General features: G+C 39.4%; 2 protein-coding genes across 2 annotated transcripts; one reads left to right on the plus strand and one right to left on the minus strand.

Moving 5' to 3' along the window:
* Positions 1-7597: 7597 nt before the first annotated feature.
* Positions 7598-15945, plus strand: RPF1 (ribosome production factor 1 homolog). Its single transcript, XM_081324608.1, has 9 exons — positions 7598-7893; positions 8574-8630; positions 10731-10811; positions 11453-11548; positions 12850-13003; positions 13242-13324; positions 13404-13585; positions 13662-13788; positions 15539-15945. The coding sequence occupies exons 1-9, from the start codon at positions 7687-7689 to the stop codon at positions 15578-15580; spliced, it is 1029 nt and encodes a 342-aa protein (XP_081180734.1). The 5' UTR covers positions 7598-7686; the 3' UTR covers positions 15581-15945.
* Positions 15946-16024: 79 nt separating this feature from the next.
* On the minus strand, positions 16025-24260 carry GNG5 (G protein subunit gamma 5). Its single transcript, XM_081324616.1, has 3 exons — positions 23800-24260; positions 20901-21030; positions 16025-17391 (listed from the first exon to the last, which is right to left on the minus strand). Exons 1-2 carry the CDS (start codon positions 23878-23880, stop codon positions 20905-20907), a joined length of 207 nt encoding a protein of 68 aa, XP_081180742.1. The 5' UTR covers positions 23881-24260; the 3' UTR covers positions 16025-17391; positions 20901-20904.
* Positions 24261-25775: the final 1515 nt, after the last annotated feature.

Here is a 25775-nt window from a genome sequence, read left to right on the forward strand (position 1 = left end):
GCGCTGTTACCTTCCCACCGGAGTGGTCCCTATTTTTCTACTTGCATTTTTACGTGCTTTCGAACTGCTAGGTTGGCAGAAGCTGGGACGAGTAACAGGCGCTCACTCTGTTACGCGGCACTCGGGATTCGACCCGCCAAACTGCCGACCTTCCGATCGACAAGCTCAGTAATATTTTTATCAAAACTATGTATTTACTCTTCCAAATTTAAAACATCATTTTCATAAAAATATTTGAATTTGTTTTATTCTAGAAAAATATTTGGCTGAAAAAAATAATAATTTATAAAATTGTTTTGCTCTAATACAGTTTAAATTTGGATACATTGTACATACAAAGCAAATATATATATATATATATGCCATTAACATTTACAATTTTGTGTGCAGCAGAATATGTACAAGCTCCAGAATGGTCTGGTAAAACTGGATGACTTCCTGATCACATCATTCATATTTGTCTCACCAAACTCTGACAAATTGTATAATCTAGAAATTGCATTTCTCTAGCTTTATTAAGTGAAGATGTTTAGTGAATTGTAGAAGAATTTAGTTTAACTCCACCACCAATGATGAAATAAAACAATTAGGTTTTTGTTTATGAGCACATTGAAAATGTAGTAAATTAATTCTTAAAGGTTCTGAATTATCAACAAGGTTCTCTGAGTTATCTTGTGTATTCAACTGTAGAAAGAATAATTGTTTTCTAAACCCTTTTGGTTATAGGTGAAGGAATACGGTAACATTTTCAAGATCTTCATTTAGCTCTTGATACTTCCCAGATTTCAACATACTTAAAACCACTAAAACCAAAAACAATTTTATAAACTAATAATTATTTCATGAAAGGTACCAATCCTTTTCATTTATTGCATCATTGTATTTATATGTGAAAGCAGTGCCTTTGAATTTCACAAAATATAGGAAGTCTTATTTTTTAAAATCACTTATGCCCTGTCTTTCTCAACAATTATAATTAAGGTAAAATAGAAAGCATTCTATCTTTGTTCTTCACTTAGGAAATTATAGTAAAATGAGGAATCTGGATGGACTGAAATGGGTGTGTTACATCTTAAAAATTAGGGAGACTTTATTCAGAAATCTCTTCAACTTCATGCTGTTCAGAACTTATATATATGTAGATTTTTTAATAGCAAATTTGTCTGGTTGAAAAAAGTTCCTAGTTGTTGTCGTAGTAGGAAGATTGCTATCATGGAAGATTGATTTTAAAAAATAAACTGAATAAAAACAAAAAGATTGAAACTCTTGCAAGTTTTCCTAGCTTCTTTGCCACCATTCCTTTGTTCCCTTCAAAAGCCCATGTGATCCATGAATGGGAAAAGCTGGCATATCAACAGATGTTCACTTTGGTCCTTGGGGTTGGCTATGCTATAACCAAAGTACATAAGAAAAGACCATCTGTAGGAAAAGGGACACTGGACCTCTATGTGGCATTATGGGAGAGAGAGAGACAGAGAGAGAGACAGAGAGACAGAGAGACAGAGAGAGAGAGAGAGAGAGAGAGAGAGAGAGAGAGAGAGAGAGAGAGAGACAGAGAGACAGAGAGACAGAGAGAGAGAGAGAGAGAGAGAGAGAGAGAGAGAGAGAGAGAGAGAGAGAGAGAGAGAAACTCACTAAGTAGGACAAAAATATCTTGCTGGGAAAATCAGACTTCTTACGTCTATGAAGCTGCAGTAATGCAAAGGAAAAGATCAACTTTTCTGCCATTTCCAAAAAGCCACAGTAGAATAATAATAATAATAATAATAATAATAATAATAATAATAATAATAATAATAATAATAATAATAATAATAATAATAATAATAATAATAATAATATCATCCAAGCAAACAAAAGTGATCCAGCTCAACAGACAACACTGTGATATCAATCAAGCCTACAACCAATCCACACATTAGTGCAAAGCATTACTTAAAGAGAGCCAGGTTTTAGTCCTTGGGGAAAGAAACAATAGTAGAGAAATTGTTTTGAAAATGGCTATGAAATAGAAGTCTAGCTAAAGAGCTAAGAGGACAATTCCTTCGGGTGTCTTCTAGATTTAGTGGCTTTTTGGAAAGGCAGTAAATGCTAAGCTTTATTTTTGTGTAAATATGTATAGGCTTGTTATTAATTAACCGTGTGTGAGAGAGAATGAGGGGAAAAAAGCTTCTAAGATGCTGGCTGTATTGAAAATAGTAAGTTTTGTTCTTTGCATCAATTTGGACATTTGTTTTCAACAAAGAACATATCTGGTTAGGTTGCTGGAGTAGGAGTTCTACATCCATGAAGACACAGAGAGACTCATTCCCACAGGATCACCGCAGTTCACTAAGGAAAGAATTTCTGGCCTCCCCAGGAGTCTCCTGAAAGGTCCACTTGACCAAAGCAATTCTGTTCCAGATGCTCTTCTCTCTTCATTTTACTAATTTTGAACAAGGTCTTCTTTTTGCATGAAGATTCACTCACTTTAGATCAATCTGCTCAAAATCATCACCATTAGCCACACATGAAGAAGAACAATAAACACAAGCTGGTGAACTCCATATGGCCCTTCTCTTCTATCTAGGTATGGAAGTTCTCCCCCAGCAAGCATGTGTTCTGTTCCAGCCTACTACCGGCCCTGCAGAAAAGGCAGGGACAACCCCTTTACAAAAGGCAAAGCACGCAAGCACATTCTCCAGGGCTGTGCTGCATGTTTCTCTTTGAAGGACACTTCCCAATGTAGCACTGCAGTTTGCAGCAGTGCCTGTATTAGACGGGAGACCACAGCCATAGCCAATAAGATGACATGGTGGGCGATAGGAAAAACTAGGTTTCCAATACCACATGGGAGATGTTTTCTGCCATCAGTCTCAAGCTTCAACCTGAAGTCAGGGTCCCACCCTGGATATGGCAGGATTAACCCTTGCCTAGCTATCTCTAAAGGGATTGTCTAAAAAACAATACTGGCTGCGCAATTCTTACCCTTTCCCCAAGCTTACAGTACAATATTGCTGTGGGAGAAAATAATGTTCCAAATAGTGTTATTGCAACTGATGTATTTCTGTTGCAGGATACTACTGACGGACCATATACAGTAGGAGGCACCTTACATAAACCACGCCAGATTTCCCAGAAATGCACTACCAATATGCCAACAAGGGCATATTTAAAGACTGTACAAGCAAATATTGTTGTACTATGGTGTTACAGCATTAAAGGCACACCCATCCACCCACTCGTCTCCTGTATGCAATGCAGCAAAATGAAGAGTTCCTGTTCTTTTGAGCCCTAAGAGGTTGCGTTTCTTTCCAGGACTAAAAAGCGAGGCTCCCCCTTCTTAGCCGCATGGATGGCTTGGAAAGGAACTGCAGCTTTTGTAACCTCAGCCACCATTTAGAGATGTGGTTATACATTTTTCACTTTTCATTCACCGCTGGCTTTATCAGCATATGCACCATTCATTGGCATCAGGTCCTCCTTGGAACCACACCTTTGCTTTTCCCTTCTTTTTCCCTTATCCCAGTTCCTAACCATCCCAATACAACAAAGATTTCACCAACCACATGGGCTAGGCAGAAACAGCTGATCTGTCTGTGATACTTAATCTGGTGGTGTAGAATTTTTTAAAATTTGCATTGGCTGTCAATTATTAAAGCATGCTATCTTAGGAATGCTAATGTAAGCATCTCAGACATTTCCTTAAATCTGGAGATGAGGAAGTTTTGAATTACATGTTCTTTCCTGCTCTGTTTTGCAGAGAAATTAAGAGTTTGTTTATGTCTTTGATTGAGAATTGTTTGGCTATCAGTAGGGATCTGTTTTCAACTGGCTAGAATGGAGGCTGGTTCTAGAAGGGATTTCAAATAGAACAAAGGACTCAACTCTTTCTGTATGCTGACTTTTCAAATTCTCTCTCTCCCATCCATCCATCCATCCAATCTCCCTCCAACCATTACAATAAGATAAAGATCCACAAACTAGGGAGGAATCTCTCTCCAAATCATTACATTGCCTGTAAAGCAGGTGACAAATTTGGGAGTGGTGGTACAAATTTTAGTCAGCACTTAAGGATAAATTGTTTTCAGAAGCTTCAGTGAATGTTACTTTTGTTCTCTGAAAAATTAGGCATAATCAGAACAGCCAACCCATATGTGAAAAGAAACTGACAATTTCACATAATGCACTTTTCAAGTCATCCTGATTTTGGAGTTGTAATTAGCAGGCATATACATAGAATGAAGGCTACTGCTAAGCTTGTAAGCCGCCCTGAGTCTTCGGAGAAGGGCGGGATATAAATGGAATTAAAATAAAAAATAAATAAATAAAATTAGCATTGTTAGCAATTCCAACTTTTCTACCTCAGGACTCTGATGACAGACCAATTTGCAACCATTAAATTTATTAATACTTCTGGCTTTTCCTGAATTGCACATTCCAGACATTTTTGTGACACCTGATATATTTAATATTGGTGATAACAATATATGAAAAACTAGTACTGACATGTAGATAACTAAAGGGCTTTGTTTTGTTTTGTTGTTTTAAAGATAAAGATTCCTTCAAGTCACTTCCTTGTCATGTAAGTAAGTTGTCTTGGTAACAATGAAATGCCACTGTGCCTTCTGTGATGTTTTGGTCACGCCTGCATAAAAACAGAAAAATGAGAAAAATCTCCTGTAGTAAAGTTTTTTCCGTTCACAGCATGTTAGCTTGCTCTCTCTCAATTCTAAAAGTAGGGCCAGGAATGCCCAAGTACACACAGGCTGACTACTATATCAAAATGATATCCCTCCTAATTTATGCTGCCAGCAAAAGATTACTCTGTTATCTTAAAATTCTGCAACCTTAAAGCTAGTTTGCTGCCCTCCAAGATAATAGGACTTTGTTCTGTTGCTAGTATAAAGATAACTGAACAATCTGGTTGGGGTTTGTAGATAAAACAGATTGAGAGAATATCAGATTATTTGTTTCAAGATCAAAATAAATATTTGGCCATTTTTGATCTATTGAAAAGAACAAACTCTGTACCTACAACTTTCTTTTGTCATTTTCCTATCATCTTTCTTTTCATTTGTATTTTATAATTTTCATTAAAAATTACAAAAAGTAACAAACCTCCAAATAATGTTTGTGTTTCACCTTTTAGAGTTCTGTCTGGTACATCCCAAAGATTGAGAAGAAACTGTAGCTTGACAGGTACACTAAGAACTTTTTTAGCAATCTTTGTCCAGCCTCTTACTGAAGTATATTTCTCAGGATCCTTTCATATAAGAGTACTAAAAGGGTATAAGGATCTCTCCTTTATTTTGGCTCCCTTAAAATGGCTTAAAGAAAAAAAGAAACCAGCACAAAATAATGGGAAAACATGGTCTGGGATTAAAAAAAATGTTTTAGAATCATATTAGCCAAATGCTTAAAGATACTGGTTATAAATTTCAGTTCAGATGAGTAAGTCATTCTGCGGATGCTCTCAAATGACCTCCATTGCTACCTGATGTATTTCTGATTTGAAAATTAGCATTTATGGTTTGGGGGCTGAGCTTCTGTTCAGATAAAGCAGGCTTCAAAAGCATGCCTCATTTTGCAAAACAGTATTATGTTTCTTTTATTGCCTTTAATTTGCTGCTCTGCTTAAGTTCCTGAGAAGAGTTAAGAGCCTTTATCTTACAAGTCAATCAGCTGATAGGATGCCAGGATTGAATTCATTTCCCAGATATGCAGACAGGCTGTTCTTCTGGTAAGAAAATGCTGACTGAGAGACAAGGTATTAGACAATTCTTGGCTGTGGGAGCACTTTCTCATGGCTGTGTTACTGAATACAATTCAAATATTTGCTGCTTAAAAACATCTAGAGTCATCTATATTGGCATAATATACATAATAAACTTCCAAATCTGTGATATCCTCCTACTTTGAAAATGAGACAACACAATTACCATTGTGGAGCCATTCCATTAGGAGAAACTCTTTACTCTGATAACCTAGCTGGTGGCTTACTGTGTTAGCAAGATTTTGAAAAAAGAACATTAAACATTTTTTGATCAATGTCTTATTTCATTCTGAATAAAGGAAAATAAATAAAGGTTATTCTTTTATAAATTGTATCAAATGTAACACCAAGATGTGAGGCTATCTATTTCCTGCCCAGGCAGAGTGACTCACAAATGGTAATCAACAAAGTCTTTTTGAAATGTTAAAAAGCTTCAAAGAAGATAGGAACATCCCAAGGTGAAAATTACAAGTAAACAAGACAAGATAGTGATGATGTAAGGAAGTTGTCAGAATAAGTCTTTTTGAAAAGTTAAAAGCTTCAAAGAAGATCTTTTATAAAACGACTTCAAAAGAATGACTTGTTTCTTAGGGGTGGCGTGTATCGTGAAAAAAGTATAAAATGCCTGGTGTGAAACTTGCTCAGCATGGTCTTTGAATCCAATCCAATTTGGGAAGGGTCTAAGAGGCCGCGTTTGCAAACGCTTTATTATTTTTATTTTTATTTTCAATAAATCTTTGTTTTTGTTAACCAGACTTGTCTTCCAGCTATCAGTATAAAATCTTGGGTTTTTAAATCTCACATCCTCCTACTTTGAAAATGAGACAACACAATTACCATTGTGGAGCCATTCCATTAGGAGAAACTCTTTACTCCGATAACCTAGCTAGCTGGTGTCTTACTGTATTAGCAAGATTTTGAAAAAAAGAACATTAAACATTTTTTGACCAATGTCTTATTTCATTCTGAATTGAGATATTGTAGCACACGTTTTGATGCTTTTGAACTTTGGGGTTGGAGAAGGCTCCTGAGAATGCTTTGGACAGCAAAGAAAACCAGCAAATGGATTATTAAACAAACCTACTTAGAGTTCTCTTTTCACTCAAGTCACAACTGATCAGGCTCAAATCATTCTATTTTAGACACATTACCCGAAAACCCAGCTTTCTATAGAGACCTTTAACACCGGGAAGATGGAAGAGGATGACCAAGCAGCAAGGTTAAAATCTATGTGGTCGCTAAGAGTCAACGATGACCGAAATGGTACACAATTAATCGATCATCTTTAAATCATGGCTAAAGCAGCGAAAAGTATAACTCCCAACGTCAAAGGCTCGTTTCCCGCACAACAGAAATTCATAGGTGCGGAGGAACCCAAACTCCCTTTTAACATCCAGTTTCTTCGCTTCCTCATTTCGCGCACGCGCAAACTATCTTCCAATCCCGTCCGTCCATTCCCAACAAATACGTGAACGCTTTTGAGAACGCGCGTGCGTGTCTCGAGCCTCTGGCTGGGTTTTGTTTTGTTTTGTTTTGTTTTGTTTTGTTTTGGCGAGTTGCCTGAAAGCCTGTGTAGAAAATGGTTGCTGTAACTGTGAAAGAAGGAGCCTACAAATCAACAGCGACACGGGGGACGCTAGGCGCGTTGGGTTAAATACGCACGTCTAGGCTCGAATCAGACATACTACACCAGGTGTAGGCAACCTCGGCTCTTTTATGACTCATGGACTTCAACTCCCAGAATTCCTGAGTCAGCAGAGCTGACTCAGGAATTCTGGGAGTTGAAGTCCATGAGTCATAAAAGAGCCGAGGTTGCCTACCCCTGTACTACACCAAGGAAAGTTTGCACAGGCGCAGTGAGCAAACGACGGGACGCTGGGTAACCCGGAAGAGAACGAAGAGGTGAAAGGTCATCTATTGAAAAAGACGGCATGGCTGGCGGCTCTGAGCAGGGAAAGCGTACTCAGGGGCGACCTGATGCTGACGAAACGAGCGAGGCTGCTTATGGCGAGAAGGCTCATGGAAATGCCGCGGAACCCAGCCAGGCCGCGTTCCCGCCGACTTTTAGCGTCTCCGAAATTAAGAACAAGCAGCGGCGCCACTTCATGTTCCTGCGCTGGAAGCAGCAACAGAAGAAGGTGCGAAGGAAAAGGGTCGCCGAGCTTTGAGTCGCCTTCGCGTTTAAAGCCCGAGCTTGCTCAGTGGTGAGGAGGGGGACGTTGTTGGTAGTTGTGAGGTTAATGAGCCTTGGTGGAGCAGTGGGCTAATGCCTCCTTAAGTAACACCAGCTGCCTGCAATTAGTGCAGGTTCGCATCCCACCAGGCTCAAGGTTGACTCAGCCTTCCATCCTTCCGAGGTAGGTAAAATGAGGACCCAGATTGTTGGGGGCAATTAAGCTGACTTTGTAATAATGCCGCTTGGGGTGTGTGTGTGTGAAAGCCCTAACAAGCAGGCATATACATAGAATGAAGGCTACTGCTAAGCTTGTAAGCCGCCCTGAGTCTTCGGAGAAGGGCGGGATATAAATGTAATAAAAAAATAAAATAAAAAAAAAATAATTGGGACAGGAGGACAGATGTTAATGAAATAAAGAGGAATGGAGCCCTCGAGTCTTAAGTTGCTCGGTGGGGTCTCAATGATTGATAGGCAAATCGTTATCCTCAGAAGCAGGAGAAGAAACAATAGAGCCCAGGTTTAGCACCCAGACTTGGAAATCGTTAAAGCAATGCATGGTGGGTTCTCTTCTGTATGGCGACATATGCCTAATTGTTTTATAACCCATCTCATTTCTTTTGTTCAACTTCCTTACTCCTATAGGAAAAATTAGCCCTGAAGAAAAGGAAGAAAAAGGAGCGGGAAGCCCTTGGAGATAAGGTAGAAAGGAGGAATGAATGACTTGAGAGATACTTAAAACAGGTCAATAATTATAATTTGCTGTAGCACTTTAGCGCTGTTAGTGGCCAATCAGATGATAGGTGAGCCCACAGGCAGAACACAACTTCATGTTTTCTGTGAATTGGTTCATCTACATACAGCAGGGGTGTCAAACTTGCAACATGACATGATGTGTCATGACATATCACAACTTTTTTGCCATTGCCGGCAGTGGGGTGGGTGTGGTATCGCTGTGATGGATCCGACCCGCAGGCTGGCAGTTTGACACCCCTGATCTACAGGTAATCCTCAACGACCACAACTGAGCCCCAAACTTCTGTTAAGTGAGACATTTGTTAAGCAAAATTTGCCCCATTTTATAACCTTTCTTGCTACAGTTGTTAAGTGAATCACTGCAGTTGATAAGTTAGTAACCCAGTTGTTAAGTGAATCTGGCTTCCCCATTTGCTTGTCAGAAGGTTGCAAAAGGTGATTACATCACCTTGGGATACAACAATGGTCATAAATATAAACCAGTTTCAAAGCATCTAAATTTTGATCACATGATCATGGGGATGCTGCATAGGTTTTAACTGAAAAACGGTCATAAGTCACATTTTTCAATACCATTGTAACTGAACAGTCACTAAACTAATTGTTGTAAGTTGAGGACTACCTGTATTACTAGATGTAATGTATAGCTAGATGTATTACTAGATGTAATGTATAGCCTCTTGTTGCGGGTGAAGAAGGAGAGTGCAAAAGTTGGGTTGAAACTAAACATTAAGAAAACGAAGATCATGGCATCCGGCCCTCTCAATTCCTGGCAAATAGATGGGGAAGAAATGGAGGCAGTGACAGATTTTATTTTCCTGGGCTCCAAGATCACTGCAGATGGGGACTGTAGCCAAGAAATTAAAAGACGCTTGCTCCTCGGGAGGAAAGCCATGACAAATCTAGACAGCACACTAAAAAGCAGAGACATCACCCTGTCGATAAAAGTGCGTATAGTCAAGGCTATGGTCTTCCCAGTTGCAATGTATGGCTGTGAAAGTTGGACCATAAAAAAGGCTGAGCGCCAAAGAATTGAGGCCTTTGAGCTATGGTGCTGGAGAAGACTCCTGCGAGTCCCTTGGACTGCAAGGCGATCAAACAGGTCAGTCCTACAGGAGATCAACCCTGACTGCTCTTTAGAAGGCCAGATCCTGAAGCTAAAACTTTGGCCATCTAATGAGAAGGAAGGACTCACTGGAGAAGAGCCTAATGCTGGGAAAGATTGAGGGCAAGAGAAGAATGGGACGACAGAGAATGAGGTGGCTGGATGGAGTCACTGAAGCAGTAGGCGTGAGCTTAAATGGACTCCAGAAGATGGTAGAAGACAGGATGGCCTGGAGGAACATTGTCCATAGGGTCGCGATGGGTCGGACACGACTTCGCAGCTAACAACAACAACAATGTATAGCTGTTGTGATTGGTAATCAGTGATAGCCTTCTCTTCCATCTTCACCTCTTTATGCCATAAGAAATTCCAATTTATGTTCTGCTATGTTGAGAATGACTTTCTTTTGAACCGAGTTCTGTCTTTCAATTTCTATAGTTTAAAAGAGAAAAACATTTTTTCTAATCCACTTTCTTTAAAACATGAATGTTGCTCAAGTGTTTCTTTTTTTATAGACCAAAATCTTGTTGCAGTTTTTTGCAGCATTTTCTGGTTTACAGTATTCTTTGTGATGTCATGATTAGAATTGTAATATTAACTATGATTGCAATATTGATTTCTTCAAAGGCATTAATAATAGTGATACTTTTATTTTCAGTTCCTTTCTTTAATGATCCCTAGCAAGAATTTTGCCCTTCTCAAGAATTAATGTTTGTACTGCACTACCCTCTGAAACTTTGACTACTAGTTGGGTAATCTGTTGTCTTCCATTTATTGTTCTGTAATTCATAGATCAGCTTTCAGCTTATAAGAGCTCAGATTGCCTACATTTTTCTAGCATTTTTGATGCTATTGCTAAACTGCATCAATATTCTTTAAATGGAACAGTTGTTCAGTATGAAGTCTTCTATCAATTTCTGATTTGAACTTCTACTTTTTAGGCACCACCAAAACCAGAACCAAAAACCATTGAAAACCAGCGTGTATATGATGAAACCACAGTTGATCCAAATGACGAAGAGGTAGTTTTCTGTAAGCATTTTCAAGGAAACAAATGCCAGATAAATAATTAGACATTTTTACCTTTCTGTAATATATTGTAACAGCTGGCAGGATGGTTATTTGAAGTTCATGCATCCATTTCTTCAAAATTCAATTCTTCAGGCTCTTCCTTTCAAAACTATTTTGTCTGGTTCTCTATCTGAAAAGTTTCTTGCAAATGAGCTATATTTAAAATCTAGCATATGTAATTACAATTATTTGATGTGGAAGTTGATGTAGAAACTTGCTGACGATGCTGGCCTAGACAAAGAAATTTAAATTCCAATTTTTAAAATATATCTAATAAGCCTAAAACCTACGGTACTATTTTTATAATCCTGTATCTAAGGGCTTGATGCAAGATTGTGTCTCAGGGTTGTGCATAATTTTTTTTTATTGTAACAAGTACAATATAGATAACAACAGAGCTACTGATTTTTATTTTTAGATGGAAGTTTCTGATTTTTGTAAATAGACATGTCAAAATTGTGACGTCGCGTGACGTATCAGAGCTTTTTCCCCATTGCCGGCAGTGGGGTGGGTGCAGTTTCGTCGTGACACGTCTGCTGTAAATTAACTATCATTGCAATGTCATACAAATGTCATCATTATATATTCTCAGGTTACTTTAGATGAAGCTACAGATGAATTTGCTCCTTACTTCAATAGGCAAACTGTTCCAAAAATTCTTATCACTACATCTGACAGACCTCGTGGGGTAAATTAACTTTTTAAAATTGGTAATATTTTGCTCTGATTGAGGAATATGTATACTTAATAATGTGGACTACTGAATGTATTATATTATTTTGTAAACTAGTTTGTGTGTGTGAGATACAATGAACAGTAAACATTTCATAATTTTATAGCAGTCACTGTTGCCTTACATTGTATGGGTGCTTTATTATAGCCAAAATTGATTGATAGAAATAGTCATTGGTAAACTTAAAAGTTTTAAATTTAAATAAAAAATAATAAGAATACTTAAGTTCATCAGTGGGACGGAAGTTGCTCCATCACTGGAGGTTTTTAAGGACTAGACCACAGGTCTGCAACCCGCAGCTCCGGAGCCGCATGCGGCTCTTTCAGCCGTCTCCTGCGGCTCCCAGTCCTCTGCCATGTGCAGTCCAAAAAAAGAAAAAAAAGTGGGACTAAAAAAGTTCAACCAATCAATTCAAATATGCAGGGTAGGTGCATATCTCGTCTAGGCTCCACTCTTCAGTCAAACCCTGTTCTGCGCATGCGCGCATGTACGTGCATGTGCACACATTTTTTGCAGCTCCCAGTTTTTCCTTTTGTGAGGGAACCGGTTCCGAGTGGCTCTTTCACTGTTTCAGGTTGCTGACCCCTGGACTAGACAGTCACTTGTCTGAAATTGTATAGGTTCTCCTCCATGAGCAGGGGGCTGGACTAGAAGACCTCCAAGGTCCCTTCCAGCTCTATTCTGTTCAAATAATTTTTTAATGAACTGTAGATAGCACAGCGTTTGTTTTCTGCAAGTTCTTCTGGGTCATTAACATAGTCCAATAATAGTTGTCTCCTTTCCTTATGTAAAGAGACTATCTAAAGCAGGGGTGTCAAACTCAGTTTCATTGAGGGCCGCATCAGCATTGCGGTTGCCCTCAGGGGGCCGGGTGGGTATGGCCTACTGGGTAGGCGTGGCTAGAGTGCATATGGCCTACTGGGTGGGCGTGGCCAGCTCTACATCGTTCGCATCAAGGGTGCCTATGGGGGCCTGGGCAGGAGTGGGACAGATCTGAGGGTCTCTGGCAGGAGGGTCTCTGGGCCAGGGCCAAAGTAGTGGGGGCCGTTCCCTCACTGTTTCCAGGATGGCTTCACGGGCCACATGAAACCACTTCGCGGGCCGGATCTGGCCCCCCGGGCCTTGTGTTTGACATGTCTGATCTAAAGCGTGACCAAAATTTCTTTATAGGAGTAAATGTGATTCATTCATACACACACACACACACACACACACACCAGTATAATTATACTTGAACCTTTTTTTTGTTTTGGCAGAGAACTGTGAGATTCTGTGAACAGTTGTCTACGTGTATTCCAAATTCACATGTTTACTATCGAAGAGGACTGGCTTTAAAAAAAATTATTCCACAGTGTATTTCAAGGGATTTTACAGATCTGATTGTTATTAATGAAGATCGTAAAATACCAAGTATCCTTCATGAAAACTACATGGTACTTTTTTATCAGCAAATTTACTATTGGATTAGAAGAGAAAGAATTTAGTACTTTTTTCTGGATGGCATGTTTATTAAAACAAACTGGATATGAAGTACAAAGTACCAAAATTTGTTGTTTTGGAGTATGGATTTTCTGGGAAAAATGTTTTCTGCATAAATTGCATTGAGTTATAAATCACATTTTTAATTGTATCTTAACATTTGAAATAGATGGACTTGTATTAAGTCATTTGCCTGAAGGCCCAACTGCTCACTTTAGGGTGAGCAGTGTTCGTCTACGTAAAGAAATAAAGGTAAGTTTATTTCAGTAGTCAAATTTCTCTGCTTGTTAATGTTAACATTTAATACAATGTTTTCATCATTAACTTTTAGCGAAAAGGGAAAAACCCCACAGAACATCAGCCTGAAATAATCCTGAATAATTTTACAACACGATTGGGCCATTCCATTGGTCGCATGCTGGCTTCTCTTTTTCCTCATGATCCTCAGTTTGTTGGCAGACAAGTAGCTACATTTCACAATCAGCGTGATTATATCTTTTTCAGATTTCATAGGTAAGTATTTAAACATTGATGCTACAAGTGATGTCTGTACGACCACTTTGTTAATGCTGTGTATTGCCTTTAATAGATACATCTTCAAAGATGAGAAAAAAGTGGCCATTCAAGAACTAGGCCCACGTTTTACCTTAAAATTAAGGTCTCTTCAAAAAGGAACTTTTGACTCCAAGTTTGGGGAATATGAATGGATTCACAAGGTATTGTCCCTTAATAAAGCATTGCAGTCATATATACTGCTGATATTTGGCTGAATTTTGCAGTTAAAATAATTTCTTACAAGGTGTTATATGTGTGATCTATTAATAGTGGGTGCTGCTTGCAGATATGAGGGCAGTCTACCTATATATACACTAGGTGTACGTGAGTAACAGTGAGACAGCTGCTTTGATGTCCTATTTGCAAGTTACAGATATAATCAGTCCTCTCAAGTAAACCACACAAGAAACACAACTAGATGAATGATTCGCCTTTATTGTAAGGCTACGTTAACAGAATCTTAACGTTAACAAAAACTGCTACCATTTTTTCTTGATCCATTAGAACAGGTCCTTCTTAAATTTTTCTCTGGCCATTAAGCCACTGAGAGGCTTAATGGTTAGTCCCTAGGTAGCATTTCTTCCCCTCATTTCCCAAGGTCATCTAAACATTCCATTATAAGGTAGTCCTGGATTTATGAACACAATTGGGATCAGAACTTTTATTGCTAAGCAAGGCGGTCATTAAATGAGTTGCATCTAATTTTAATTTTTGCTATGGTCATTAAATGAGTCATCAGTTGTTAAGTGAAACATGGAGTCAAGTGAATCCAGCTTCCCCCATTGACTGCTTCTTTGAAGCTGGTTAGGAATACTGCCTTGAAACTAATATCAATCACTTGACCAGTACACTGCAGTTGTCATAAACATAAGTTGCTCACTAAGTGCCCTGTGTCTATCGGAATAACTGCGGTGGTTGTTAATGTGAGAACCAGTCATAAGTCACTTTTTGCAGTGCCTTCTAAACTTCAGTCACTAAACAAATGGCAGTAAGGCAAGGACTACCTACAATTGTTTTTGGTGGGCAACTCAGTGAAATGGAATATTAACTAGCTGGCCTTTAGTCAGAGCCAGTAGGATTATTTTCATGTTCTCACTACCTATGATTATAATTGAGATATTTTTTAGATACCTGACACATAATTTCTAATTTCATTAATAAAAAAATCACTCATAAAAATGGTAAGCTTACAATAATTGCATCCTAAAGAATAGTAAGAATAGTTTTTATTACCAGTACAAGTTATTTTGTGCACATGCCCAACCCATTCAAAAGTTCTTTTGTAGTACCAAATGGGAGTCATTTATCAAAAGAAAAATATTCAAAATATAATTGAAAAGGAACAATCGGAGTGCTATAAATTTTTAGATGGCTTTTAACACAATTAGAGCCTTGCCTATTTATAATTATACTGTTTTCAAGGCAGTATTGTATCCTCACATCAATGCATTTTTAAGGTTACTTATTTAAAATTATTTGGAGAAACAATAAGGTTTCAAAGACAGGTTATTGAAAGATCAAATAAATGAGAATTCTGTAAATATGCATAAGCTGGTGCAGAGGATAAATGAATATTTTGCATTTATATTACATACTAAAATGATTTCTACTTGAGTTCTAGGCTTGAAGGTTGTTAGAAAGCAGAATGTCCCCAGATAAAGGGGTCTACAAAAGTTTAATTGATGTCTATGTGCTTAAGATCATATCCAATAAATCTTTATTAACTGACATTCTTGTTTGGCAGTAAGAAGTCTAAAGTTCCAGACTAAACTTAGGCTGACTAAAGTTTGTTGTGATGCATTCAAAATCTTGTAATTTTGTATTTATTACTCCAGAATATGGATTGTAGTACATGAATTTACAAATATATGTATTTTGGGGCAAACTATAATGAATGTTGCTGTTTTTTAGCGCCGTGAAATGGATACAAGCCGAAGAAAATTTCATTTATAAGAATGAACACAGAAATGCCATTTTGGTATTTTTCATGTCAACAAAATCTTCTGGAATACCCTTGAAGATATTCAGGTTATACATGGAGCACCCTCCCACCCCCCTTTCAACATGGCCATGACTTTGTTCTGTTCAGGGCTGAAAACTCGTTATTTTTTATAAATAATAGAAGACTTCAAGTTGGAGGAAAGAGACTGCATTAGCCACTATCTTCTGTTAAAACGTCACAGACCCTTCTCAGAAATATTTTGTAACTTAATTCTTTCACAGCTTATTCTGAATTAAAATATATCTAGTTTTGGATGCTAAAATAAGGTTTTATGTTGGTTATATTGTCAAAAATAAACATTTTACATGTCAAATTCTATTACCATGTATTGGTGACTGTTCCAAGCGTAGCTCATTAATGCAGAAAAATAACAGTATAACTCCACATGTAGAAAGTGGTTACACAAACCTTGTTTATTTGACCTTCAGTAAGCTAAATTAAAGTTGTTTTAAAATTAGACAACAAGAAACAGAAATATTCAGCCAAATGCTTATACAAGAAATATATGGGGAAAATTAATCTTATTTTTAAAAGGGGGAAGAAATTAGGTAATAACTCATTTTCTCTATCTTAATGAAAATTGAAATAATGGAAGTTCTATTATCTATAATCACAGGGCTTCCTTAAGGAGTGAGAAAAAAACCTCTTGAATATAATCTGATCAATATTACTCAGTTCATCTGTAATTTTAATCTACAGATTAATTTTAAATGCATTAGTATTTGTTTACATACATATAGGTACTACAAAGCAGTTCCCAGTTTGAACACAATGATATTATGTATTCCCCATTTTTTGTTAATTGTCCCCCAGATGTTCAAAGGAAAGGAAAATTTTAGACTTAAAACTGAACAAACCATAACCCTTAAAAATCACTCTGCAGATAGGTCAGAAAATTAAGTCATGTTCTCCATGGAATGATTGTTTCAAATGTTATAACCAACTGAGCATTACCTCTGCACTTAATATAAACTGATACAGTCAGCTTGGTTAACTTGGATCTTGCTTTGACCTGTCAGGTATGATAAATTATGGACCTGTAAATAAGAAAAACTATCCAACCAATTTTTTAAGATGATGCAGCATTTGTTCCAAAACTATTTTAAAATCTACATTATAGTCTTGTTCTATATTATGTATTTAGTAATCAATTTCAATCTCGACTTCCTTTTTGACTAATTTATGCCACTCTAGCTTTAAAAGTTTTTTAAAACAGAAGAAATAAAATCGTATTAGATTGGTAAATAGTGTATAACAAGGCATTTATTTTGTTTTTTTTAAAAGGATATTCACCATTTAGGATGCTTCTAGAGGCGAATACAGTTTATTCCAAATTAGTTATGACTATATAACAAAAAAGGAAAAAAGTACTATACTGATTGTAAATTACTAATTTGTTTAGATGAAGATGCTATTTTGTTTTGGAAAAGCAGGAATATTTTTACAAAATGAACTGACAGTATTTAGAACAATAGTGAAGCTTTGGATACACAGTTCAAAGTATTAGGACAAGTTGAAATACTTTATGCTAACATTCAAAATCATGTCAACTACTGCTTGAATATAAAATTGATTCCCTCATGATAGAGTTATAGCAACTAGCATACAGCTTGTTTAGAGAGGTAGATTTTAAGGGGGTTTGAAATAATAGCAATCTTACAAGCTCAAAGTTGGCACATTAATACAAAATTTCTATACAGGTTCCAAGCCATCTTCTTTCATTTCCATATTCAACATAACCAGCTAGGAAAAGTTGTCATATCTGTAAGACAGAAGAATACATAAACTCATTGAACAAAGCGAAGCATTATTTAAGTTACTGACAAATGTTTAAACTCGTGACATTTTAATGGTAGTTTGCAATACAGTACAACAAATCAAAATAAGCCAAAACAAATCAGTTGCTGGCCATGTTCACTTATAATGTAAGCTAAAGAAGTGAACATTACTTTGTGGTTAAAATTCTTCACCCCTTTTCTTGGCTTCCAAACCAAGAGAGGACACTAAAGCAGCACAAAATGGGGCTCCCAACTCCCCTTTCTCACAATTATTTCCCATTATTCTGTACATGTTTATTTCTGAGTAGAGAGATGGGGACAGAAAATGAGTTATTCCATGTTCTGTCTATCAAAGAAATACTCATTTTTACTTCACCAATGAACAAATTAGAAGGGCGAAGCCAGGCCATATGGGAAAGATGATCAACATATCAGCCAAGACGATTTCAGCAAGTCAGAAATGCTCTTAGTTTGTTGGGTAGGCCAATGCTAGGTTAGTTAGGTCAGGCTCAGCATATTTTGTAGTTACGTCTTATGTAGTGACCACATAATTTTTAAATTTTCTGTTAACAAAATCCCATAAAAAGGCATTAACAGAATGCCCTCATATGTAGTTCTAATCTATAAAAACATTCACAAGGTTGTATTTAAAAAAACACAAACATGAGATTGTGTCACTTCAATTATTGTGTTGTTCAGCAATAAATGAATACTCAATTTATATTTCTATATATTTGTTGTTCGGTGACGATGTGAGGAGGGGTATTTGCTATTATTCATGTATTTAACTGGAAGGGAGAACGTTAGGCTATTCTCTAAGTAGATGTGTGACTGAAATTACTGCATATCAACCAGAGCAGAACATCTCTGTTCTAGTCACTGACCAGTATAACAGTTTTTAATAGGCTTGCATGAAAACACAGTAAACATTCTGATTAAATTAGAAAAAAATGTAGCAATAAAATACTAGTACAAAGAGAGCCAAGAGATTATTTAGGTAAAGGTAAAGGTTCCCCCGCACATGCGTGCTAGTCGTTTCCAACTCTAGGGGCCGGTGCTTATCTCCGTTTCAAAGCCGAAGAGCCAGCGCTTGTCCGAGGACGTCTCCGTGGTCATGTGGCCGGCATGACTAGACGCCAAAGGCGCACGGAACGCTGTTACCTTTCCACCGTAGTGGTCCCTATTTTTCTACTTGCATTTTTACGTGCTTTCGAACTGCTAGGTTGGCAGAAGCTGGGACGAGTAACAGGCGCTCACTCTGCTACGCGGTACTCGGGATTCGACCCGCCAAACTGCCGATCTTCAGATCGACAAGCTCAGCATCCTAACCCACTGAGCCACCGCGTATTTACTAAAGATTAAATTGTTAACTTATAAAGCTAGTTTGAAAGGGTATAAAAGAAAAATTTTCAGTTATAATGGAATTCATTTAAAACTATCCACTTAAAAATATATCCTAGCTATAATATGCTATTTTTAATAAAATTGCTGTATTATATGATTTGTTTCTAAGTAGATTAGGTATAATCATCACTTTTATTATCAGTTTCCCAATAATGTAAAGTCTGAAAGAAAATTTGAGTTTTAAAGATACATCTAGGAGAAAAAATGAACCATAGGATATATTTGGTCTGCCAGGAAACTTATTTAGAAGTAAAGGTCAATAGAGGTGACAAAAGATCATCGAGAAAACTGTTAATTGTTGGCATAAAAGTACAATAAAAGAAAATAAATGAATCATGGAATTATACAAAATTGGGCAGAATGTATAAAAATCACTACCAGGTTTCAAACTACATATAATCCTGGATTTAAAATGGCAGTGGGGATTGGAATTTCCTTTGCTAAGTGATGTTGTAAAACACAACTGCATCACTTAGTGATGACAAACTCTGCAGTCGTTTGCTATGATTAACTGAATCCCACAGTCATTAGTTGAGGCAAATTCCTTCCCACACCTAAAGTCAGTGGGGCTGCAAGACCCAGAGCAACAGGGAGATAAATGGATGCTGCTGAGTGAGGGCAAAAGAATAGGGGTAAGATATAAGGGGATGCATGACAGACACAATGCCAATCAAGGAACTAAGCCAGGGGTCCCCAACCCTTGGACCGTGGCCCATTACTGAGCCGTGTCTATTTGGAATTGGGCCACGTGAATGAGCAGCAGCCCAGTTCCTCTCCCCCCACCCAGCTGGGCCGTCAAACCACAAAGATTGGAGACCGCTGGATTAGGCCATGTGTGAGAGGTGCAGGTTGGGAGGAGTGCATGAAGGTGTGCTATGGCTTAGATAGGGAGCACAAGAGCACAGGTCAGGAAGAAGACAAAGGGATGACAAGAAGTGCAGCATGGATTGGGAAGCGTGGAAGGAGGTGCACAAGTGGCCAGCACAAGCATAGAGGGCCTGTGTGAGAATGAGCAAATGGGGGAGACTGATCTCAGTGACTTGTGACACATCTTCTCTGTCAGCTTCCCCATTGTCTTTGGGGGAAGCTGATAGGGAAGGTTGCAAATGACAATCACATGACTGCTAAGTGTGAACCTGTTACCATGTATACAAATCACAATCCCACGACCACAGGCTTACTGAGATAGCCAAATACCCAAGAGCCCACTCATAACTACCATTTCTTCAGTGCTATCATCAAAGTTATGATGCTAAACTAATAGACATAGGTCAAGGGACTACCTATATCTCATTCCCATAAAAAGATCAGGTAATGGCACCTAGCCAAGCCTGGTGGATGCTGAAACAGTTAAACAGGGTTAAACCTGGGTACCACTTAATTGGGAAACCATCAGGAAATCCCAGACTACTTTAGGAAAAAAACTTATCCAATTACTTATTACAAACTATATGTATTTGGCATGTAGTTATTGGAAGTCAAGCTAAACATTCAGGGTTCTTTACCTCTTTCAATAAGATTGAACTTTGCTGTGAAAGACTTTCAATATTCAAAATTCTAATAAATTGTGAAATATTTGTCATATATATTTCAACAAAAATGATACTTTTGTCAGACTACAAATTTCAGTAAAAACTTAAGGTACAATCTGACACTTACAAGGAAGTAAGTGCTGAATAAAAAGGGACTTACTTCCCAGAAGCCCTGTATAAAATTAGTTTACAGGAAAGCATCTGACATATTTGAAGGATAAGTCTTGAATCACTATACCGAGGACAAGGGTGGCAACTACTGGATGGCTAGAGAGACTGACACTTAATGCCTTTTAAGAGACACATAGATCAGGCTGTGCTTCTGTAGGTTTTAAAGGAGATGTGGGGAAATTTTATTTTTTTAAATGATAAGTTTCTTATTTTGTGTTTATTTTCTATTTCCAGAAACAGAATTTCTGATTACTTTTACAACTACAACCAAGCAACACTGTGTAAAGTTGCCAAAAAAAAGTCTAGAGGTCACCATCCCTGCTTTAGGGAAAGTGAAGTCATAGTTAACTTTAAAGGTTTACAAGTGAAAGATTGCAGTGGCTTACCAAATCAGAGAAAAGAACAGACTTTCTGTGGTCTGAATGGATTTGTACTTGATGAAACTCCTGTTAATAAAGGATCATGATGTGCATTTTGAAGGCAAAACTGCTTCAGATCAGCTGCAGCTTGTGAAACCTATGAACAGAAAACCACATTTACATAATGTAATATTGTATTTTATTAATATAATTAGTAACAGATATTTAAACTGGTCAGACATCAAAAAACAGGGTTTTTCCTCAATGACTGTACAGGTGCCTCAACTTACAATCAGTAATTTAATGAGCAAAGTTACAACTGACCTACCTAGTTAGGTACTTACAATTTTTGGAGTTACAACAGCTGCAGACACACCCATGGTCATGTAATCACATTTTGGGCACTTGGGCAACTGGCTCACCTTTATAGTCATTGGGAAAAATGGATTTACTTAACAATTGCTATGTTTGCTTAACAATTATTGGAAAAATGATTGTAACTTCCAATCCAGTCACATGATCCCTCAATTTATGACTGCAACAACTTATGACTCTTAATTCCAAGTTCAATTATGATCATAAGTTAAAGATTGTCTATACAGTAAGAGATTAATTACAGTATTGCCCAAAATTATCCCACCAAAAGTATATGAGAACATTGGGATTGTCAAATGCACACCCTATCTTCATACAAAAACCTCTTCACAACCAGACTGTTTATTGTCAGGAATTCCCCAAAATCTTATCAAGTTCTTGCCAACTAATATAACTCCCCAATTCAGCCTTTTAAAATCACCGACTTTTAAATCATGTCTTTACAGTTGCAGGTGTTGCATGTCAGTTCCTCAATGTCTCAAAGTAATTAATAATCCAGGACTGTGATATTTGTTCCAAAGCATATTGTTATTGATAGAACATCAAACGAAAATATGGACGGTTTGCTAAAGTATATTTAAAGTTCAGTAACTGCTCAACAAGCTAACTTTCAATATTAAAATTCATGTTTGGATATTGTCAAATATGACAGTGCGTTTTTTGTTCTTCAGAATTCTTGTAAAAGAATTGAAGGGTCCTGATGCTTATGAAATGTGCATTAGCAAGTGGCATTATTTTATTATGAGTCTTCCTGATTAATGAAGAAAGCAAACGTGTTACAATTCAGGTTTTGAAGATGATTAATGTACAGACATCACCCTGTCAACAAAAGTGCATATAGTCAAGGCTATGGTCTTCCCAGTTGCAATGTATGGCAGTGAAAGTTGGACCATAAGAAAGGCTGAGCACCAAAGAATTGAAGCCTTTGAACTATGGTGCTGGAGAAGACTCCTGCGAGTCCCTTGGACTGCAAGGCGATCAAACCGGTCAGTCCTAGAGAAAATCAACCCTGACTGCTCTTTAGAAGGCCAGATCCTGAAGCTAAAACTCAAATACTTTGGCCACCTAATGAGAAGGAAGGCCTCACTGGAGAAGAGCCTAACGCTGGGAAAGATGGAGGGCAATAGAAGAAGGGGACGACAGAGAATGAGGTGGCTGGATGGAGTCACTGAAGCAGTAGGCGTGAGCTTAAATGGACTCCAGAAGATGGTAGAGGACAGGAAAGCCTGGAGGAACGTTGTCCATAAGGTTGCGATGGGTCGGACAAGACTTCGCAACTAACAACAACAAATGTACAGTAGCAAGCAGCATTATTACAATCAACTGTTTCTAATTAACAAAGGAAGCAAAGTACGTTTTGATTCAGGTTTGAAAAAAACGAAACCCAGCAAATCATCCTTCCTTCTCCAGCTTTTCCTAGCCAATAACACACACCCCCATTTTGCAACAAGGGTGGAGTCCCACCTTGGTTTGCCAGATGGCGTTTATTCTTTTCTTTTCCTCCGAAGAACAAAAAAAAGCTCTAGATCGAGATGACAAACTGCGCCCTTCCTTTCCACAACGATCCCAAACCTAAAACGGGGAAACCCTGAACGAACCGCAAAAGGATCAGAATCGGCAAAAAAAAAACTTGATCTAAGTGGAAAATTGGACAACGCGACTGGGACCGACTTCGGCAACACGGCGCCCCTCCCTCCAACTCCCATAGCCTGGGGAAAAAAAATACAATTTGGGGTTTCTTTGGTTCAATACATCTGGAGGGCACCGGGTAAAATCAAAAGCAGACGGGCTAGATCTGGTTTGCCAGGGAGGGCCCCCCAAATTATGGTGAGGGCTGCTGAGACGGAATTAAAATTGTACGGCATTCATTACACAGGCCACCGTTTCTTCCATTTTTTTCCCCCCCATCTAGGGATCCTTTCCCACCTTTCAAAATGACGAAGAAGCCTCAAAAGAGCTTTTATTTATTTATTTATTTTATTACATTTATATACCGCCCTTTCCCGAAGGACTCAGGGCGGTTTACAGGGTGATTAAAAAACCAAAATACAAAAGTTAAAAACAAATTTAAAAAAAAATTATATCTGTCCCTGTATAAATAAAACCCCAGTTAAAACAAGATTAATCCCCTTTTGCTCGCGGGGGTTATTTTTCTCCATGTTTACCGTATTAAAAACTGGCGCGTTTACTTTCTGAAGTCGTCCGATTTCAATACTGTTATGATTTCCCCCCCCCAGCGTAAATTGACAAATAATTGCCATTTCGCGGGCCCCCTAAGAAGGTCTTGGGGAGGGTCCCTCAGGAATCCTGAGGGGGAAAAAATCACACTTTAAGAAGGCCTTTAAAAAGAAAAGCACTCTGTACAGGCCCCCGGGGCACTCTTGCTCAGGCCCGAGAAAGACTCCCGAGGCCGCTCCGTAAACTGAGCGCCCACGCAGCCTTCTCCCCCGAGGTGCGCAAATGGCGGCCGAGGCGCTCCGACGGGCCGGCGAGCGAGCGAGCGAGCGAGCGAGCGGGCGGCCTTGGGTCTCCGCCCCACTCCGGGGCTCACCTTCACGCGGCTCACGCTGGCCTCGAGCCGCAGCTGTTGCACCACTTTCTTCATAGCGGCTACGTTGGAGGCGCCGGACATGGCCCCCTCCCTCACTCACTCCCTCACGCCACTTCACTCCGAGCGACGCCGAACCCGTAAAAACGCCGCCGCTGGCAACGGGGTGGGGCGGGGGAGGGTTTTTTTTTTTGCTTCTCGGAACTTTCGGACAAGTTTCCGGCGCTTGGAAAACTCCCCCGCCTATAGACTCTCGAGACGGGCGGGAGTAGGAGTGGAGGCGGGGGGTGGGGGGGAAAGACTCGTGCGCAGCAGCGCGCGCTGGCGGGCTCCCTGCGCAAACTCAGCCGGGCGCTTTCCCCCCCCCCCGAAGCGGAAGTCGAAGTTGCCCGTTGGAAATTAAGTTTGAGAAGCTGAGCGGGCGGGGCTTCCCGTCCCGTCTCGAGCGGCAGGAGAGGAGAGGAGTCAACGTCTTTTAAGGGCCGGCGGGGGGAGGGGGGGAGGGGCAGCCGCGCAACGAACTTTCCTCAGTTTCCTCGCTAAAGTCCCTTGGGGCGTCGCCCGCGCGTCGTCGGGCGGGAAGGCAGGCTTTGTACTGCCGCAACAGTTGGGGGACGTAACTGCTGGGGAAAAAACAACAACAACAACTCCACGGAGTCGGCTCTCTCTTCGTTGTCGCCCGAGCGTTGGTGCGTGAGGGCGAGACGCTGTAATTCGTTTAAAAGCGGCACTGTATAATTTAAATGTCGTGTGTTCGTGGTGTTTGCTCCCCGGCCCCTCTTTGCCCGTGCAAAACGGAACAGCTGGATGTAGCATCTGCGCGTCAATAGGTCGCCCAAAAAGGCTAGTTTTGTATGCGATCCTAGCGCGCTGGATTTGGGGGCTGAGAAAAGTGGGAAAGGCTCGTCTCGACAACGGTGCGAAAGTTCCGAGATTTTGGATTGGAAATTCCAAGCAGCCTCAGGTCGTCAGCGATCCATTTCCAAAGTCTACTCCTAACGTACACGTGTGTAGGTTTCTGGTAAACTCACCCCACAGCTTTCAGAACTACAGACGTCTGCGCGGCCGGGGGGGGGGGGAGAGATTTATTTATTTATTTATTTATTCGGTTTATATACCGCCCTATTCCCAAAGGACTCAGGGCGGTTTACAAGGCAAAATTTAAAAACAATCCAATATAAAATTAAATTAAATTAAGATGCAAGGTTAAGGTGGTTATTCTGCCACTGCAAATAATTTGTATGATTGTTTTATATAACGTCCACACTTATATTTCCAACGGGCCTGCGGTGTTCAAGTCTTTTTCAGAAACACGTTTCTTAAATATTTTTAACACTAACCCGGAGGCGAGGCGGACCCGCTGTCTAATGAACCACGTTTTTCCTGCCACCCGTCGCTGAGCTTCCCCGTAAAATGGAACCTCTCCGTTTAATTCGCCCCCCCCCCGCGAAACGGTTCTAGTATTTTTGTCTCCCGCCACTTTCAACGGCTTAGGGGAGCGGGAGGAGAGTGAAAGCGAAGATACAAGCCAACTTCCTGTGCGTGGGAAGCCCTCAGGCTACCCTAATGGGAGAACAGTTGGGAAGCTGGCTTTTAAAGGGAGGAGGTCTGGCCTCTTTTCGGAAGTCATCGAGATGCACTTTGGAGGCAATAGGTAAGGTAAAGGTTCCCCCGCACACGCGTGCTAGTCGTTTCTGACTCTAGGGGCCGGTGCTCATCTCCGTTTCAAAGCCGAAGAATCAGCGCCTGTCCGAGGATGTCTCCGTGGTCGTGTGGCCAGCATGACTAGACGCCAAAGGCGCACGGAACGCTGTTACCTTCCTACCGTAGCGGTCCCTATTTTCCTACTTGCATTTTTATGTGCTTTCGAACTGCTAGGTTGGCAGAAGCTGGGATGAGTAACAGGCGCTCACTCTGTTATGCCGCACTCGGGATTTGACTCGCCAAACTGCCGACCTTCTGATCAACAAGCTCAGCGT

Source organism: Vipera berus, assembly GCF_964194415.1.
Source record: "Vipera berus genome assembly, chromosome: 3".
Lineage (NCBI taxonomy): Eukaryota > Metazoa > Chordata > Lepidosauria > Squamata > Viperidae > Vipera > Vipera berus.

Bases quoted from the DNA above. Each gene is read 5' to 3' on its own strand.
- GNG5 (XM_081324616.1), bottom strand. From the start codon at position 23,880: ATGTCCGGCGCCTCCAACGTAGCCGCTATGAAGAAAGTGGTGCAACAG. The intron at 21,031-23,799 runs GTGAGCCCCGGA...TTCTGTTCATAG, and splicing joins CCAGCGTGAGCCGCGTGAAG to GTTTCACAAGCTGCAGCTGA.
- RPF1 (XM_081324608.1), top strand. From the start codon at position 7,687: ATGGCTGGCGGCTCTGAGCAGGGAAAGCGTACTCAGGGGCGACCTGAT. The intron at 7,894-8,573 runs GTGCGAAGGAAA...TTACTCCTATAG, and splicing joins GGAAGCAGCAACAGAAGAAG to GAAAAATTAGCCCTGAAGAA. The intron at 11,549-12,849 runs GTAAATTAACTT...TTGTTTTGGCAG, and splicing joins CATCTGACAGACCTCGTGGG to AGAACTGTGAGATTCTGTGA.